The sequence below is a fragment of the Dysidea avara genome, chromosome 6 (genome assembly GCF_963678975.1).
Source record: "Dysidea avara chromosome 6, odDysAvar1.4, whole genome shotgun sequence".
NCBI lineage: Eukaryota > Metazoa > Porifera > Demospongiae > Dictyoceratida > Dysideidae > Dysidea > Dysidea avara.
This window is the reverse complement of record NC_089277.1, coordinates 17,335,167-17,351,672: the sequence shown is the minus strand read 5'-3', so window position 1 is coordinate 17,351,672 and position 16,506 is coordinate 17,335,167. Positions and strand designations below refer to the sequence as shown.

At 38.3% G+C, this 16,506-nt stretch overlaps 1 protein-coding gene and 2 long non-coding RNA genes across 3 annotated transcripts; 2 read left to right on the top strand and 1 right to left on the bottom strand.

The window, feature by feature from the left end:
* The first annotated feature begins 982 nt into the window (after positions 1-982).
* On the top strand, positions 983-5,581 carry LOC136257716 (uncharacterized). Its single transcript, XR_010702131.1, has 5 exons — positions 983-1,147; positions 2,963-3,160; positions 4,842-4,947; positions 4,995-5,023; positions 5,069-5,581. It is a non-coding gene; the product is annotated as an uncharacterized lncRNA (long non-coding RNA).
* A 106-nt stretch (positions 5,582-5,687) lies between these two features.
* Positions 5,688-9,886, bottom strand: LOC136257717 (uncharacterized). The gene is made up of 3 exons (XR_010702132.1): positions 9,663-9,886; positions 7,666-7,863; positions 5,688-6,197 (listed from the first exon to the last, which is right to left on the bottom strand). It is a non-coding gene; the product is annotated as an uncharacterized lncRNA (long non-coding RNA).
* On the top strand, positions 9,779-16,197 carry LOC136257715 (uncharacterized). The gene is made up of 2 exons (XM_066051005.1): positions 9,779-10,017; positions 14,280-16,197. The coding sequence occupies exons 1-2, from the start codon at positions 10,007-10,009 to the stop codon at positions 15,895-15,897; spliced, it is 1,629 nt and encodes a 542-aa protein (XP_065907077.1). The 5' UTR covers positions 9,779-10,006; the 3' UTR covers positions 15,898-16,197.
* The last annotated feature ends 309 nt before the right edge of the window (positions 16,198-16,506 follow it).

Here is a 16,506-nt window from a genome sequence, read left to right as displayed (position 1 = left end):
TGAGAGTTGGAGTCAACTTCCACTTAGAGAATATTTTGAACATATACATTTGATTTCAGTTAGGCCCCTATTCGGTGATCATTAGTTTCTCATCCAGCCTTTCTAATTATTATGATGCGGGCGGGAGGGTATTACCATTATGCCATTATTTTATAATCTTAACACACTGATGTACAGACCTTGTCCAGATTGTCTTTCTTTCTTACTACAAACATTTCCTTCACCAGCTGATTCTACTTTTCGTGATCGCCAACTGTTTTTCGACAGTCAACTGAAAGCCTGCTTTGATGAAGTCGATAGAGCACGATTGCAACTGGCACTGCAGCAATTTGCTAAGGAAAACAACAGTTCTCCTGGTGATATATAGCGCATTGTAGCGTTCATCAACAAAAATTATAACAGTTTGGTATCACGTGTTCTTCTGAGCATGCGCAGAGTAAATAATAGCTTACCATGCGGTAGCTTAAGAAGGATGCGGGCGGTGGATGAGAAACTAATAATCACCAAATAGGGGCCTTACGTAGCTAGTTTGAACATTGCTTGGATTTCCGCTTTGTAGCCACGAATTTACTAGATACTGAGGATTTCCAAATCTCTGCAACACCAAAGCGCAATGCGTTCACGTGCACGCCTATCACATGTAATTTAAAATTCCTATAACACGCCATGCGACCAGTGAAACACCGACACACGAGTATAAAATCTATCAACAAGCGAGATGGTTGAATCACAACCGTTGGTTCGGTCGTCTAAACCGTCGATTGGGTAAAAGGCAGGAAGTGACGTACTGGATCACGTTTTTCCGCTTTGCGTTTCAGACGTGTTGCAAAGATTTGGAAATCCTCAGTAGTTACAGACGATTTCGGAATCTATGCAACACAGGAAGTCAATGGAAACGTGAGCTTGTTACGTATTTCGGCACCTTTTCAAAGCAGATGGATCACGTTTTCGGTTTTCGCTTGACGGTTTTTGTTGCGGGTAACGCTATATTCACCCAACTTGATGTGGCGCCTCAAAATAATAACGCACTTTGTAAGCGCTTAGTCATTAGAGTGCTCCTTTAATACACTACGCTGCAGCGCTGGATGTCAGGGGGGTGTATTATCTATGATGCCAGCATAGACTACTTCGGACTTCGCTAGAGATGGTAAGCAGGGTATACCAACATATATGACAGTAGTTTCGTGAGTTGCTAGATACACTACACTGTAAACCAGAAAGTAAAATACGAGTGGGAGGGGGGGAGAAGGAATGCAAGGTGCTGACCCGTAGTAATATGGTAGATCTGTAGCTGCAGTCAAAGGCTAAGGCTGCTAAGTTTGTGCTACAGTCAAGGATGAAGTCTGAAACCCACAATTGAAGTGCTTACTTGAAGTTCCACATTGGGGAAAATTTTGACTGGACAATAGTCTGATGGCAGTTGCAGATATTCCTGTGTCTATGTGACACCCCTGTTAGGAAATGTTCATAGCTTTATAAAGTGTGTGCTAGAATGCAACCTTGCTTATACAATGGAGCGTAACTACTAACTCACTATTACAATGTGGTCTTTGTATGGGAAGCAGTGACCAAACTGAGGCATATACTTCATGACCTCATTAATAAGACCATCACATTGTAGTGATTGCACTGTAGGTCCAGAAGGTAGCTAAGATGCACATTAGCAAGACCACATAATTGTATCCTGGTGGTTCCCGATACAAGGAACTAGGGCTGAAACGATCATGGATTTTTAGTATTCGAGTACTCTCTAGCATTAATGATCGAGTAATCACGAATACTTACCATACCTATATTGAAGCATATCATATGCAGTTTAAAGCTTTTAAGTAACAGCGATGATAAATACGCTGTATTAAAGTACCCAGTAAATGTTCCTGACAACCAAAATGCTTCAATCAAACTCCACACCGTCACTGCCAGATAACAAATGCATCATGTGAGCTCATTAATATTGGATCACATGATCTCAACGAGTACTCCAATACCAATTTTACTATCCGAATTCTAATATCCTTAATTAGTACCCATTTATTTATTTTAGCCATACAATGAACTGTGCAACTACCTTCTTCATACAACATGCATTATATGTGGAACATTGCAAATGCAAGTAAAGTGTACGTATATAGTACACTACAATTTCGTTACATCAAATTAAGCAAGAGTTCGTAATATAATTATACTGAGGAGAGTATTCTACTCTCGTATACACCTGTAGAAAGACATATCACGATGGTACTGTGTCTTTTTGTAATTAATATTGATTGTACGCATGCCAGCAATGTCACTAGCAACTAAACTAACTCAAGCTCCTCGGTGTTTCTCACCAAACTACAAGTGTACCTTCTTGTCATGGGTTTAGACAATTGCTTATATATAGGCATTTGTTGCTTGACCATTCACAGCTGTCTTGAGCGACACAGTACTTTATGGGTTCTTGTATGTCACAAACCACACTTACTGTAGTCGTTACATCATCACTTTAAAATATGCTCTTCTACAGGGGTATATGAGAGTAGGACACTACTCCTCAATAATTATGTTATAAACTCTTGCATTACGTAAGTCACTTACTGTATATTAAAAGAAGCAAAGTATGACTATGTGAGGTGGTCTTATTGTGGTCATGAAGTACACCTTAGCTACAGTATGTTTGGAACCAGCATGGTCAGTATAATTTGTGTGTGTGTATGTTTGTGTGTGCTTAGCGGTTTTGAGGTCGTTGTGGAACTTTGGATTCCACGACCTCTCATTGTGAGACCTGGACAGTCCTCCTGTGGGTTACTAGCCCTGTCCCAGGAGGATTTGCCTGCACAAGGCTCAAGTGTCTGAGGTGCACAGGCATCCCAGTGCTGGCTCACTGGGCGGCAATAGCTGTGTTAGTACAGCTGCCGAAGACTTTGCTTTTTTTGCTTTTTGTTGTGCATCTATGTATATGTACAAATTTATTTTCTTATAGAATAATTTCTTTGGTGACCAAGTTGTCACAGATGATAACGTGCTCAATATGGAGTCCTCACAATTCATCACACTACAATGGACCAGAGATGGGACAGTACTCAGTAAGACTGGAACACTCTAAGGGTCTGTGCTACTGGATCATACTGCTGTGCTGTGAATGGTATCATTGTCCATTGTGCTCATATTGATGTGCAAGGTGAGTAGTGTAACGAAATCATTCCAAGGGTCTTAAAGTTATGTGGTCTTGTCTGGAGAACGACAGTTATCATACAGCAATACAGATATAGTTAAGAAAAGTGACAGTTTAGTATAACACCTATGCCTCCTTGTAATCTATCCTACTGTAATACTCTTTGGTGTGAAAAAGTTTAGCCCCTTTAACTTTATTGTATTTGTGGGAAAACCATTGATCTACGCACATGAATAGATTGTGAGATACACAATTTCAAAAGTTTCAACTTGTGATGGCCAAAAGCTCTGAATTTGAAATTTTAACCATGGATGCAGCCAATCATAGTGTTTAGTTCACAGCCAGTTAGCTACTGACATAGCCATAATTTTGTGATTTTGAGCTGAAGTATTCACAATGGTATTATCTTTAATACAAGCATATCACTATGGGGTGGCAATTGGTATATGAATAGAATATATGGCCAAGTATGTCATATAGACTGGTCTCAAGCCCAACTGTGCCACTGAAAGTGGTGCCACTGAAAGTGAAAGAAAAGTATGTATAAAACAACTGGGCAACTGTGCAATGGTGTCTACGTTTCTAGCCTCGTGTTCCAGCTGGCCAGTAGCAGTTCAAGGTGTCAGATCATTTCTAGCTCATAAAAAGCAGCCTGAGCAAATCAGTGGCAGCATTTCTGTGGTGTACATAGTGTATTGCAAGGTGAAAATTGAACTTCAGTGGTGTGTGCATAGATCAACTATTGGGTTAATGTATTTGCTCTATTGAATATACGTACAGTAGGACCCCAAACTCCCAGGAATAGGGACCACTTTGTATTCAGATGACTACAATAGTCCACATTTTGTTGTGTGAAAAGTCTATATTACTTAATATATCCTGCAGCAGTGAAAATCTTCCCCCTTGAAATTTTGGATGGTGCAATCTCCCCCTAGAAAAAAACCTTCAATACAGTAACACAAATTATGTACAGCATTTCAATCTTATCTGGACAATACTGTACAGTGGCCTCAGTTATTCAAAAACCACCTGGGTGCCCCTTAACTAGGAAATTTTTCATGGATAGCTGCCAATCCACAAAATTTTCCCCTTGAAAATAACTAGTGATGTGCAATATATCGATAATATTGCATATCACGATAAATTTCTATATCGTGAATTATGATAAAATTATATCGTGATGCATAACGATGCACCACTTTTTACACAAAGTTTACTGATAATGATATTTAAGACAGTAAAGCAGAGTTTATAGAGACTTCCAGGAGGTTAGGTGGGATTTTGTAGAATTCTATTGTTACTTTTCACATAGGTTCAAGTGCTAAAATCTCATTGTAGTAATTTATCACCATGCCTTCATGCAGATTTTTATATCATGATAATTTATCGTATCATGATAAAAAAGTTTGCAATAATCATGATAGGTGATATACAAAATATTCGCACAACACTAATAATAACCCACTATATTGTATGGTTAAATGGTTACCACATGATATGGTTTGTGAATTGCTGAATGTTACTTGCTGTCACCAAAAATAGACAGCTGTTTATTCAACCTATCTGTTTTATTGTATTCTTTTGATATGTAAATACGTACTTCACATACGTTGCACATGTGTGTGTGTGTGTTCAGTATTGTACGAGTGAAATATTAGTGTATTAGTGACATTTGAACCAATTTTAGTATTCTCCTTGATGAAAGAGCAATATTGTATCAGACATGAAGTACAATACTGAGTAACACTCTGGTGATGCATTCATCGCCAATGTGAAAAAGTCATGCAGTAAAAGTACAGTTGAATTCTCTATGTATAGTTTACTTTAAATCTGTTTATAGGTGACAAGCCTGTGGATCAGCTACCTAAGGTTAGCCTAGAATACATTGGTTTAGCTGTTAGATTTTTCCAACAGCAATTACTAGTGACTATTCTTCACAAATTCTTAAGTGAAGCTGACAGGAGAGTTGTAGCTATGAAGCCTGATGGTAATTGTTGTTATAGGACTGTTCACTCCTTACCAACTATTTGAGGACACCCGACACAACATGATCCATCCACTAAGTGAGTCAAAATCGGATCTACAATACCCAGTGTTTCCAGAACTACATCAATTTATTCCTTGCTAAAACCCAATGACTTTGAATTTGTACTATGAAAACTGTCAATAGTCGTTTTGATGTCATCATATCATTCAAAAGTGGCAACAACACAACTGTATTGTAAGATGATCAGAGTGAATTGATTGACTCAACTGATTAGAGCAAGGAATTCACTGGTTGACAAGTTTCACCATGTACTTTAAAATATAACTACATATTGATATCATAGCTGAAATATTTTGCAAATCGTCACCCTCAAAAATTTTGAGGGGGGAAATTTTTGCTTCTGCAGGATGCAGTAATGCTATTTTGTGAAGTTCGAGGGGGGAAATTTTCGTGGATAGGCAGGATAGCTGCTGATCCACAAATTCGTAAAAATTTCCCCCCTCAGAAAAACACTATATGGTATTTTCTAAAATCCTTATTTACCAGATCGAGGTATGGCATGTAAGTACTGGAACCTTTACTTCTAAGTGCCTGAGTTCATCACTAAATAGTCTTTGTGGCAACTAAAACTGAATAATAACCAATTGCTACACATCGGGTTGGGTTGTATACCCAATACAGAGAAACCTCATTAGTAGTGTAATCTGTAGGACACAAAATAAGCTCCTTATTGAGATTTTTGGACAAACCAACAGCTATGTATGTGATCAAAATTTGGTCATGTTGGTGCATTTATACATTCAGACTGTTAAAAAATATAGCAACTTAAATTTCAGTTCATTGTACGTACGCATATATATAGGACTTTACAGTCTTGAGGTAGCGGTATGCAGTGGCTAGTAGAGTACAGATTTACTGACGTACGTAGCAGTCCCTGTAGCATGACTTCTTATGTTGTCTCTTAATGGATGGAGTACAAAGTAGCAGTGTACGTAACACCAGTTCTCCTTAATTATCAGCTATTGATTCAACTCCATCAAGCTCATAACATCTTTGCTGTGATAAAAAGGTAAAGAATTACAGTAAAAATTCACCCACAGTTTGACGTACGTAGCGATGTAAACAGAGTAAAAATAAAATGGTTATGTTGTTACAGTTGTGACATTCAATACATGATGACATTGACATACCATATATGTAGCGCTAATATTGACAATGGAAAGTTTGACATATTGGATGATTGAGCATGTTGAACAAAAATAATCAAAGTAGTCAAAATTTCGGATGTTAAACTTTCACACTATAGGGCAGATTGCATAATGAATTTAGATATGACACTGGAAATAAAAATGCCTCAGTATGGAGTACAAAAACATGAAGTATTTATACCCTCATAGGGTTATTGAAGTATTTGCTGAATGCAAATAAGCACAAAAGATTATCAGGCCTAGGTTCAATACTTCTTGTGATTTTGTATGAACTGTGGTCGTGTATATATGCACGTGAGATATTATTGTAATGAAATAGCCTATGCTTTCATCCCTGCATGCTGTGAAGACAATCATGTGTGCAGTTTGAGGCATGAATTGGGTAATCACCAGTGTCCAGATAAACCATACATGCAGGTATACACAACCACACTACACATTTCATACAAAATTGTATGGGGTTAAATAAATTACAATGAAACCTGTTTAATCGTTATTGACAAATATGTGTCATTTGTGTACAAAGATACCATGACTGTATCCCCTCTCCCAGAGTGCTGTTCTTCACCCCTGATATGAGTAGTCAGGCCTTCATTTAGAAAATGACTTAAGGGAGGGAAAAATACAGTTTTGTCAGAATAAGGGTGGGTGGGTGGAAATATAGGAGGGCTAAGCTCCCCCATATCTCACAATACAGATGCATTATGAACAGCAAAAGCGACATTACAACGAATAAAATTATAGCTGAACTTATGTTTAAACTATGCCTAATCCAAGACACATTGACTTGCTCGACCAAAACTTCTATAATCAAGTGCCCTTCGCATCATGTGACGTCATAGTTTAGTACCTGCTCCACAGATGGCATGGCGAAAAGGCAAACGTCTTTCACAGAGTATGGATGGGTAAAAGATGGAATATCAAAGACAGCTAGAGTAAGTGAAAACTTGCCACCAAATTCAATCTCAGAGTACTAATTTCTCAAAATTTCCTGGGAGGGCATGCCCCCAGACCCCCCTAGATAGCTCGTGCTTTGCACTTCGCCAAGTGTGCTCTGCACACTGTGAAGTCATTTCTACCAGTGTGCCCCCCCTAGCAAAATCCTATAGATCCGCCTCTGGAGCCCCCCCCCCCCCCCCCCCCCCCCTACTTTTTGATAGCTGTCTCTGCCCCTGGGGAGGGGGGGGGGGGGGATACTGTAAACATCTGTGTGCATACTTTTATGGGCATGGCAGCTAGGAGCAGGAAAAATATTTGCATTTTAGACTCTTATATGTACACTGCTACTGAGGTACTTGTGAAGTTACACTACCCACCTTGCACATCAATATAAGCATAATGGACGTTGATGCCATTCACAGCACAGCAGTATGATCCAGTAGCACAGACCCTTAGAGTGTTCTAGTCTTACTGAGTACTGTCCCATCTCTGGTCCATTGTAGTGTGATGAATTGTGGGGACTCCATATTGAGTACATTACCATCTGTGACAACTTGGTCACCAAAGAAATTATTCTATAAGAAAATAAATTTGTACATATACATAGATGCACACACAAAAAGCAAAGTCTTTGGCAGCCGTACTAACACAGCTATTGCCGCCCAGTGAGCCAGCACTGGGATGCCTGTGCACCTCAGACACTTGAGCCTTGTGCAGGCAGATCCTCCTGGGACAGGGCTAGTAACCCACAGGAGGACTGTCCAGGTCTCACAATGAGAGGTCGTGGAATCCAAAGTTCCACAACGACCTCAAAACCGCTAAGCACACACACACAAATTATAGTGACCATGCTGGTTCCAAACATACTGTAGCTAAGGTGTACTTCATGACCACAATAAGACCACCTCACATAGTCATACTTTGCTTCTTTTAATATACGGTAAGTGACTTACGTAATGCGTAATGCAAGAGTTTATAACATAATTGAGGAGTAGTGTCCTACTCTCATATACCCCTGTAGAAGAGCATATTTTAAAGTGATGATGTAACGACTACAGTAAGTGTGGTTTGTGACATACAAGAACCCATAAAGTACTGTGTCGCTCAAGACAGCTGTGAATGGTCAAGCAACAAATGCCTATATATAAGCAATTGTCTAAGCCCATGACAAGAAGGTACACTTGTAGTTTGGTGAGAAACGCCGAGGAGCTTGAGTTAGTTTAGTTGCTAGTGACATTGCTGGCATGCGTACAATCAATATTAATTACAAAAAGACACAGTACCATCGTGATATGTCTTTCTACAGGTGTATATGAGAGTAGAATACTCTCCTCAGTATAATTATATTACAAACTCTCGCTTAATTTGATGTAAGGAAATTGTAGTGTACTATATACGTACACTTTACTTGCATTTGCAATGTTCCACATATAATGCATGTTGTATGAAGAAGGTAGTTGCACAGTTCATTGTATGGCTAAAATAAATAAATGGGTACTAATTAAGGATATTAGAATTCGGATAGTAAAATTGGTATTGGAGTACTCGTTGAGATCATGTGATCCAATATTAATGAGCTCACATGATGCATTTGTTATCTGGCAGTGACGGTGTGGAGTTTGATTGAAGCATTTTGGTTGTCAGGAACATTTACTGGGTACTTTAATACAGCGTATTTATCATCGCTGTTACTTAAAAGCTTTAAACTGCATATGATATGCTTCAATATAGGTATGGTAAGTATTCGTGATTACTCGATCATTAATGCTAGAGAGTACTCGAATACTAAAAATCCATGATCGTTTCAGCCCTAGTTCCTTGTATCGGGAACCACCAGGATACAATTATGTGGTCTTGCTAATGTGCATCTTAGCTACCTTCTGGACCTACAGTGCAATCACTACAATGTGATGGTCTTATTAATGAGGTCATGAAGTATATGCCTCAGTTTGGTCACTGCTTCCCATACAAAGACCACATTGTAATAGTGAGTTAGTAGTTACGCTCCATTGTATAAGCAAGGTTGCATTCTAGCACACACTTTATAAAGCTATGAACATTTCCTAACAGGGGTGTCACATAGACACAGGAATATCTGCAACTGCCATCAGACTATTGTCCAGTCAAAATTTTCCCCAATGTGGAACTTCAAGTAAGCACTTCAATTGTGGGTTTCAGACTTCATCCTTGACTGTAGCACAAACTTAGCAGCCTTAACCTTTGACTGCAGCTACAGATCTACCATATTACTACGGGTCAGCACCTTGCATTCCTTCTCCCCCCCTCCCACTCGTATTTTACTTTCTGGTTTACAGTGTAGTGTATCTAGCAACTCACGAAACTACTGTCATATATGTTGGTATACCTTGCTTACCATCTCTAGCGAAGTCCGAAGTAGTCTATGCTGGCATCATAGATAATACACCCCCCTGACATCCAGCGCTGCAGCGTAGTGTATTAAAGGAGCACTCTAATGACTAAGCGCTTACAAAGTGCGTTATTATTTTGAGGCGCCACATCAAGTTGGGTGAATATAGCGTTACCCTTTTTGTTGCAAAGATCGCGCAATCGTCTGTACTGTTGATGAAATAGTCCAAAATCACGTGAGGCATAATTGAAAAGGGCGTGACGCAGAGCATTGGATCACAGGGAGTAAATGATCTATCAAGAAATTTGTGTCTGATCTCGTGACAACAGGAACATGTATTTGACGTCGTTATGAATAAAAGGTATTTCAGGCGCATGGCCGGCTGTGCCGGTGTGTGTATGTAGTCTCTCGTAGCGAACCGCTTTTTGTGTGGGGGCGGTAATTTTTTTCTGCCCCAACAACATCCTCGCCCCCGTAACAGAAAGCGGTTTGGCTACGCGAGATTAGTCTCGAACCGGTGGGGCGCTTAAAATCTCTAATTGATAAGCGCCACCCCCTAGATGAATTTCATAATAAGGAATTTTAAACCGCTGCCCCTAGCAACCTGAATTTAACATTATTTTAGGTCATGAGATATGATATTTAAAGTTTGCAGTTTTCCCATACATTGTCTATGGGAGGGAGTATATAACAGTTACCCCTTCTGGGCAATCACATGGACAAAGTATGGGAAAACCACAAATTTCAAAATGTCTTATCTCATTTGGAGAGGTTAATTGTATTCACACCTAAAAAATAATGAAAATAATAATGTTAAACTGAGAAAAATGACATTGTTTCAAGGATAATTTTTTGCTAGTAACCCCAAAAACCAGCAAAAATTTTCCCTCCTTGAAATATTTAGGCTATATGGTAGGGTCTGGGTACGAGACTGTGTGTGTGTGTGTGTGCATGCGTGTGTAGTATCGTGCTGAGACCCTATTACCTCGGGTGTGGCGCTTATCTATTAGCACTCCCTCCTCTCGAAATTCTGTACATACCATATTTTAAACCAGGCGCACGCCCACAGCCTGCCGAAGGCCAGCTGTGGGCACGCACCTGGTTTGCTGAAATTGTTTTCATTAAAGTGTGCGTGTGTGTGTGTGAACCCATCTATCTATGTTTGTCCGTACTCACCCATGTGAGCAAAATTGTTAAATGGTAAAAAGCAGCCAGGATGTAAGAATTGAAAGCTAATTAAGTTTGTATTACACTTCCACACACATAAACTTTGGTGGTTTCTTCTCGGTGGTCTGAAATATGGGTATGGCGCTCTTTGTGAACTGCCTTCCTTTTTGGTTTATAGACATTTAACAACTTCAAAACAATGTTGAAGGCCTCTTAGGCTACCAGAGATAGTGTATCCTTCGAGTTGAAAGGGGGGGGGGGGGGCGTTACCGAATGAAAACGAAGGTCAGTCTCAAGGCTTTCTCGAAACAATTTGCATGAGAAAACATGATAGCCACACTATAAAACAAATGAGAACATACTTCTGTGCTGAATTTGTTGTTTAAAGTGGTTTGTTATAGTTGCACTTCATTAGTAGCACATAGCAACATAATTACAGAATTACAAAATAATTCATGAATTACGAAATATGCTAAATTATACCATTTACAAATCCAGTTATCTAGCTGAATTAATAATAGCAATAGCATGAATAAAATGTACATGGTTGATTAATTGCCTATTTAGTTAGAATGGGAAAGTAACTCTATGGCCACCTGGTTTTTGGAAGTAGCATAACATGAAATTGTTAAATGCTATCCCACTAGGGACCTGTGAGAAGGCTAAAGCCTGTGAATACAGGGAGTCAGAAACATGTAACTGAAATGTCGAAAAAATCCCAGACCCAGTGGTGACTTGATCCCCCACAACATGCAGTCAAAGCATGTTCTGAGAAAAGTTAACAACTTTTTAAACCAGGTGCTCGCCTGGTTTACTGAAATTGTTTTCGTAAAAGTGTGTGTGTGTGTTTGTCCGTACGCACCTGTGTGAGCAAAATTGTTAAATGATAAAAAGCAGCCAGAGTGTAAGAATTGAAAGTTTGAATTAAACTTCCACACACATAAATTTTGCTCTAGCTTCAGTCCCCCCCCTTTCCACTGCCTATGTCAGCAGGTACCAATTATCAGCACTTGTAAAGTATACACAGTCAGTACAGACTACAGAATATATGAACATATGTAATAATTTTGTATTGGAAACTAGTATGCTATTGCATCTAACTGTGAATATCTCTCGAACGGCTGGCCTCATCTTTGTAAAACTTCTCTGAAACGGAATTATCTGGACCCAGGACTATATATCCCCACAAAAATTTCACATTGAACCAACAAGACACCAGTGAACCAACAAGACACCAGTGAGTTACTTATGAATTCGTAAAGTCTGCTGATAATTGGTCAATCACTGAAGTACAGAGTGCCAATAATACATACCTCATGCCGACAATTGGCACACAATATGCTTAGCGATTTTATTTATAACACGATGATCACTCACGTGAGATAATTAAAATTTGGTGTGCTAAGAGACTAAAGACTGTTCTATTGAATAGTTCAAACAGGAAGTTCATATGTCATCCCAGTGAAGAATTACAATCGCTAACCAATTTAATGATGCCAATAATTGTCAACTTGATGCTAATTGATATTAATCAACTTCTTGAGGTACAAAGAAGTGTTTTGTGGCACGAGGTACTGAATATTTGTATGCATGAACTTTGTAGTATCAATAGTCAAGACTTGGGCTAGTCTTACCAGCTACCCTGCTTTTTTCTTTTGTCATTTGGTCAGGCAACCAAATGACAAAAGAAACAAGTTGATGCTATGCTACTTCTAAAAACCAGGTGCCCAGTACCTAAATACTATCCCTAATTCTTTATATGTTAACACACAGCATGCTATTTAATTTGCCTCTCACGTTGTTTGTAACGATACATACCGTACATTAACATTAAATGTATTTCATAATTCACCAATTATTTTGTAATTCATCAATTATGTTGCTATGCATTGCTAAGGAAGTGAAACTTGAACAAACCACTGTGAACCACAAATTACACAGAGAAGCATCTGTTTGTAGTGTTATCATGTGCAAATTCTCTGCACGAAGCTTTATGGCTCCCTTTAAGGGCCGCTGCCGTAATATTACGTCCAAAGTAGGTATTGCTCGAAAGACCAGTGCCGTAATATTACGTCCAAGATTATTGGCAGTAAACAAAGAGCCATAACTCCGCAACAAATGAAGCTATTAGATTGAAACAGGGGCCATTCTATTCGCCATTCATAGGCGATTCTTTTGATATATAAGCCCAACTTATCACGCAAAACTAAGCCTGTGTAAAATTCCTAACAAAGTACAAACATTTAATATTTACACAACAATAAAACTAACCTTGTAGAAATCGCTCCATAACTTTGGCTGTGTTCATCGTATTAATTTCAAATAAAGCTCAGAGTGCTCACTATTTAGAGGCGAATAATTTGATATACAAAATCACATGCGGTTTTAAAAAAACTAAAATGGCAGACTGTTTTATTGATTGTGTCACGAAGAAATCGATCGCGTGTATGTGTTTGAAACTCACCTTAGTGCTTTTAAGACATTGGTTCTACACTTTGGTAAGTTAGATAATGTTGTTTATTATTGTCAGGCGAGTCTTTTAGTATAATTTGTTATACAATTGAGCACTTGTAGGGGCTTTGTCAATGCTATAAACTTATTATATGTTTTAAAAACACTAAATGCGCAATAATCATAAAACGTGTGGGCTTTCAGGGTAGACTATGCACACAATTCTTGGTCCTTAAAGGGTTATGGCTGCTCTCAATTTTCGTTACATACAAACAGAAGATATGTCATTCCTGGCAGCTTACAAGGCCTGTTAAGTTGTTTTCCAGTCATTTTGTGTCTGTTACAGCACATAGACTAGCCCCTACTAAACTGTTTCACCTAGTTTCAGTTACTGGCCACACCCCCTTCAAGTAAACATGACAAAAACAGAAAGTTAAGGACACACAGTTTTAGCCAAACCAATTCCAGGAAACCAAGCGTGTGCCCACAGTTGGCCTTAGGCCGGCTGTGGGCCCGTGCCTGGTTTAAAAATACAGGCTGGCTGGAGAGGATCAATTACATGAATAAGATTATATTAATCATTTTCTGCCCTATACTGTGAGAAGTGCAGTTAACTGTTGTTAGTTTGGATTGTATCTTTATCAAACGTAATAATTATTGCAACAATAAATGATTTCTATTATATATCCACTGTGTAAAACTTGTGTTGTCCTTGCTGCAGTGAAACCTCAGTTATTATTGAATTCCGCTTAACTTAACAACAAATAATTCTAATATTATGTTCTGTAATAATAAATGATGGCTATTGAAGTGCTTGTAGATATAAGCTATAAGCTTTTCTGCATAAAGTGCACGCAAATTTCAGAAAAATGGACTCTTATAGTTACTAAACAAGAGGTAGTCCCCAAGTGTTCGGATGACTAAGCTAGGTTCCACTACTTCAAATACAGCTATAATGCAACTGCATGAATGTCCTTTAATTATAATGGAATTCTTTACTTACAGGACAACATTTCTTGTACTGTTTGGTGGTGTTATACCTTTCATGTTAGTTTCTGTGGTTGTCTATTATGAAGTTGTTTCAAGTGATAGCACAATTTTTGTCAATTTTGAATTTCACAATCAAAACACTTTTACTAAGACAGAAATTTTCATGAAAGAAAATGATGCTGAAACACCAGAAAATGCTACAGCAGCTACTCAGACTGTGATAGAACATGTCACAAATACTGACAGCACGACTGAAGGACAAACAAGACCAAAGAAGATTACAGAAGCTTCAGAAACAAAAAATATTGCCGTAATAACGGAAGCTAGCATGAAAACTGAACATCCTACAATGACGGAAAACAATACAGAAGTTATAAAAGCAACAACAATTACAAAACCTATTACAGATGCAACAGTTACAACAACAACAGTCACAAAAAGTTTTAAGACAACTTACAAGAAGTTTGCTGTTTGTCACAGTTATTGGGAGCAGCAGACAAATGCAGTGTTGAACATGTGGTCATTTCAAAAATGGGCCAAGAAGTCAGGAAACTTTGGTGTGCTTGAACCATTTGCTCATGACTCTGTACTGGGATTTTCAGGAAAGAATGTAAATCAACATAACTTTAATACGTCCTTACGTTTCAGAGACTACTTTGATTTTGATCACTGGACTAAAGGAACAGAGAAACATAAGATTCCTTCTCTAGTAAATTGGGGCAATTTTGCTGAGCATGCTAGTAGAAATGTTGTTCTTGCTGTAATTGTGTCCAGTAAGCCTGGAGGGATTTTCGAGGGTGATGATATTAAGGAAAACCCTGGATGTGTATCAGAAGCACAAAGGTTCCGAACTATTTTGAAAAATCTACTGGGATTTTTGGGGTTTAAAATAGAAAAAGTTGTTTGCTACGCATTACTAAAACACTATACCCTTAAAGATTTTAATTCTCCCTTTGATCCTAACAGCAATTCTACTATTTATTTTACACTATGGACTGGTATTGGTAGAATTGGAATAGGTGACAGCTCTCTTCTTCGTCTACATGAACCTGATGTGCTTACGATGATGCTGCCTAGTGCAAGAATATTAGCTGACAGCAGAAGTTATGTGAAACATATTTTAAATGTTGACTTCCAAGGGTACACAGCAATTGTATTTAGAACAGTAAGGCGGCTCCAAGAAATGAGGGCACGTGGGTTTAATCGTTCAGAAGTAATAGAGCATTACTATAATGATTGTATAAATCAGCTACCGAACATCTTGGAACAGTTTGGGTTGAAGCCTTTCTTGGCCACTGATTTAGGAAGATTTGGTGACCAGACCAACAAAAATGTTCGCAATCCTGAATTTATGAAAATGTTTCAACATCTTATAGACATGTTTTATGGCAACAAAACTGTTAGTGAGTATGAGGAGGACTTCATATCAGCAGCAAATGGTATATCTGATACAGGATACATTGGAGCAATGCAGAAAGCTATTGCTCTAAAGGCCAAGTGTATTATAATGATAGGTGGGTTTTCAACTTTTCAGGATAGCCTTATTGTGGAGTTTAAAGTACATGGTGACTGTATCACAAAGCTTTGTTATGGAAAACCTCTCCCACCTAAAAAACTACCTCCACCAAAATAGTACACAGCATGTTGAATTCGATATACATTTTCGGCAAGATACTTGCACCATATGTTTTTATGGATTGACTGTTTTCTCTGCGTATTGTCAGCTAAGCTGGTGGAATTAAGTATATTAAAAATTGTGTATATTGTTACTCAGTCAAACATGCATGCATTATGATTATAATTCATGACAGTGATGACACCTACACACCTCTAATAGTAAGTTGGGGTGATTTTGTTGTACATGCCAGGAGGAATATTGTTTTTGTAATATTAATGTATAATAGATTTTCATGGGTGATGATATTAAGAATAACCCTGGATATGTACCAGAAACACAGAGGCTCTGAACTATTTTGAAATTGGGCTATTCGGAGTTTAAAGTGAGAAAAGGTTGTTTGCTATAGGAATACTTCAATACTCTAAGAGACTTCAATACAACAGTTCTACTATTTATTTTGCACTATGAACTGGTATTGTTAGATCTGCATGGAATACTTTATTGGTGACAAATCTCTTCAACATCAACATGAAATCGAATGCACTATGAGTACGTTACTTTGTTCACAGCTTCTAAGGTGGCTTCATCTGTCAATCACAGCTTACTATGAATATTTGACTAGTG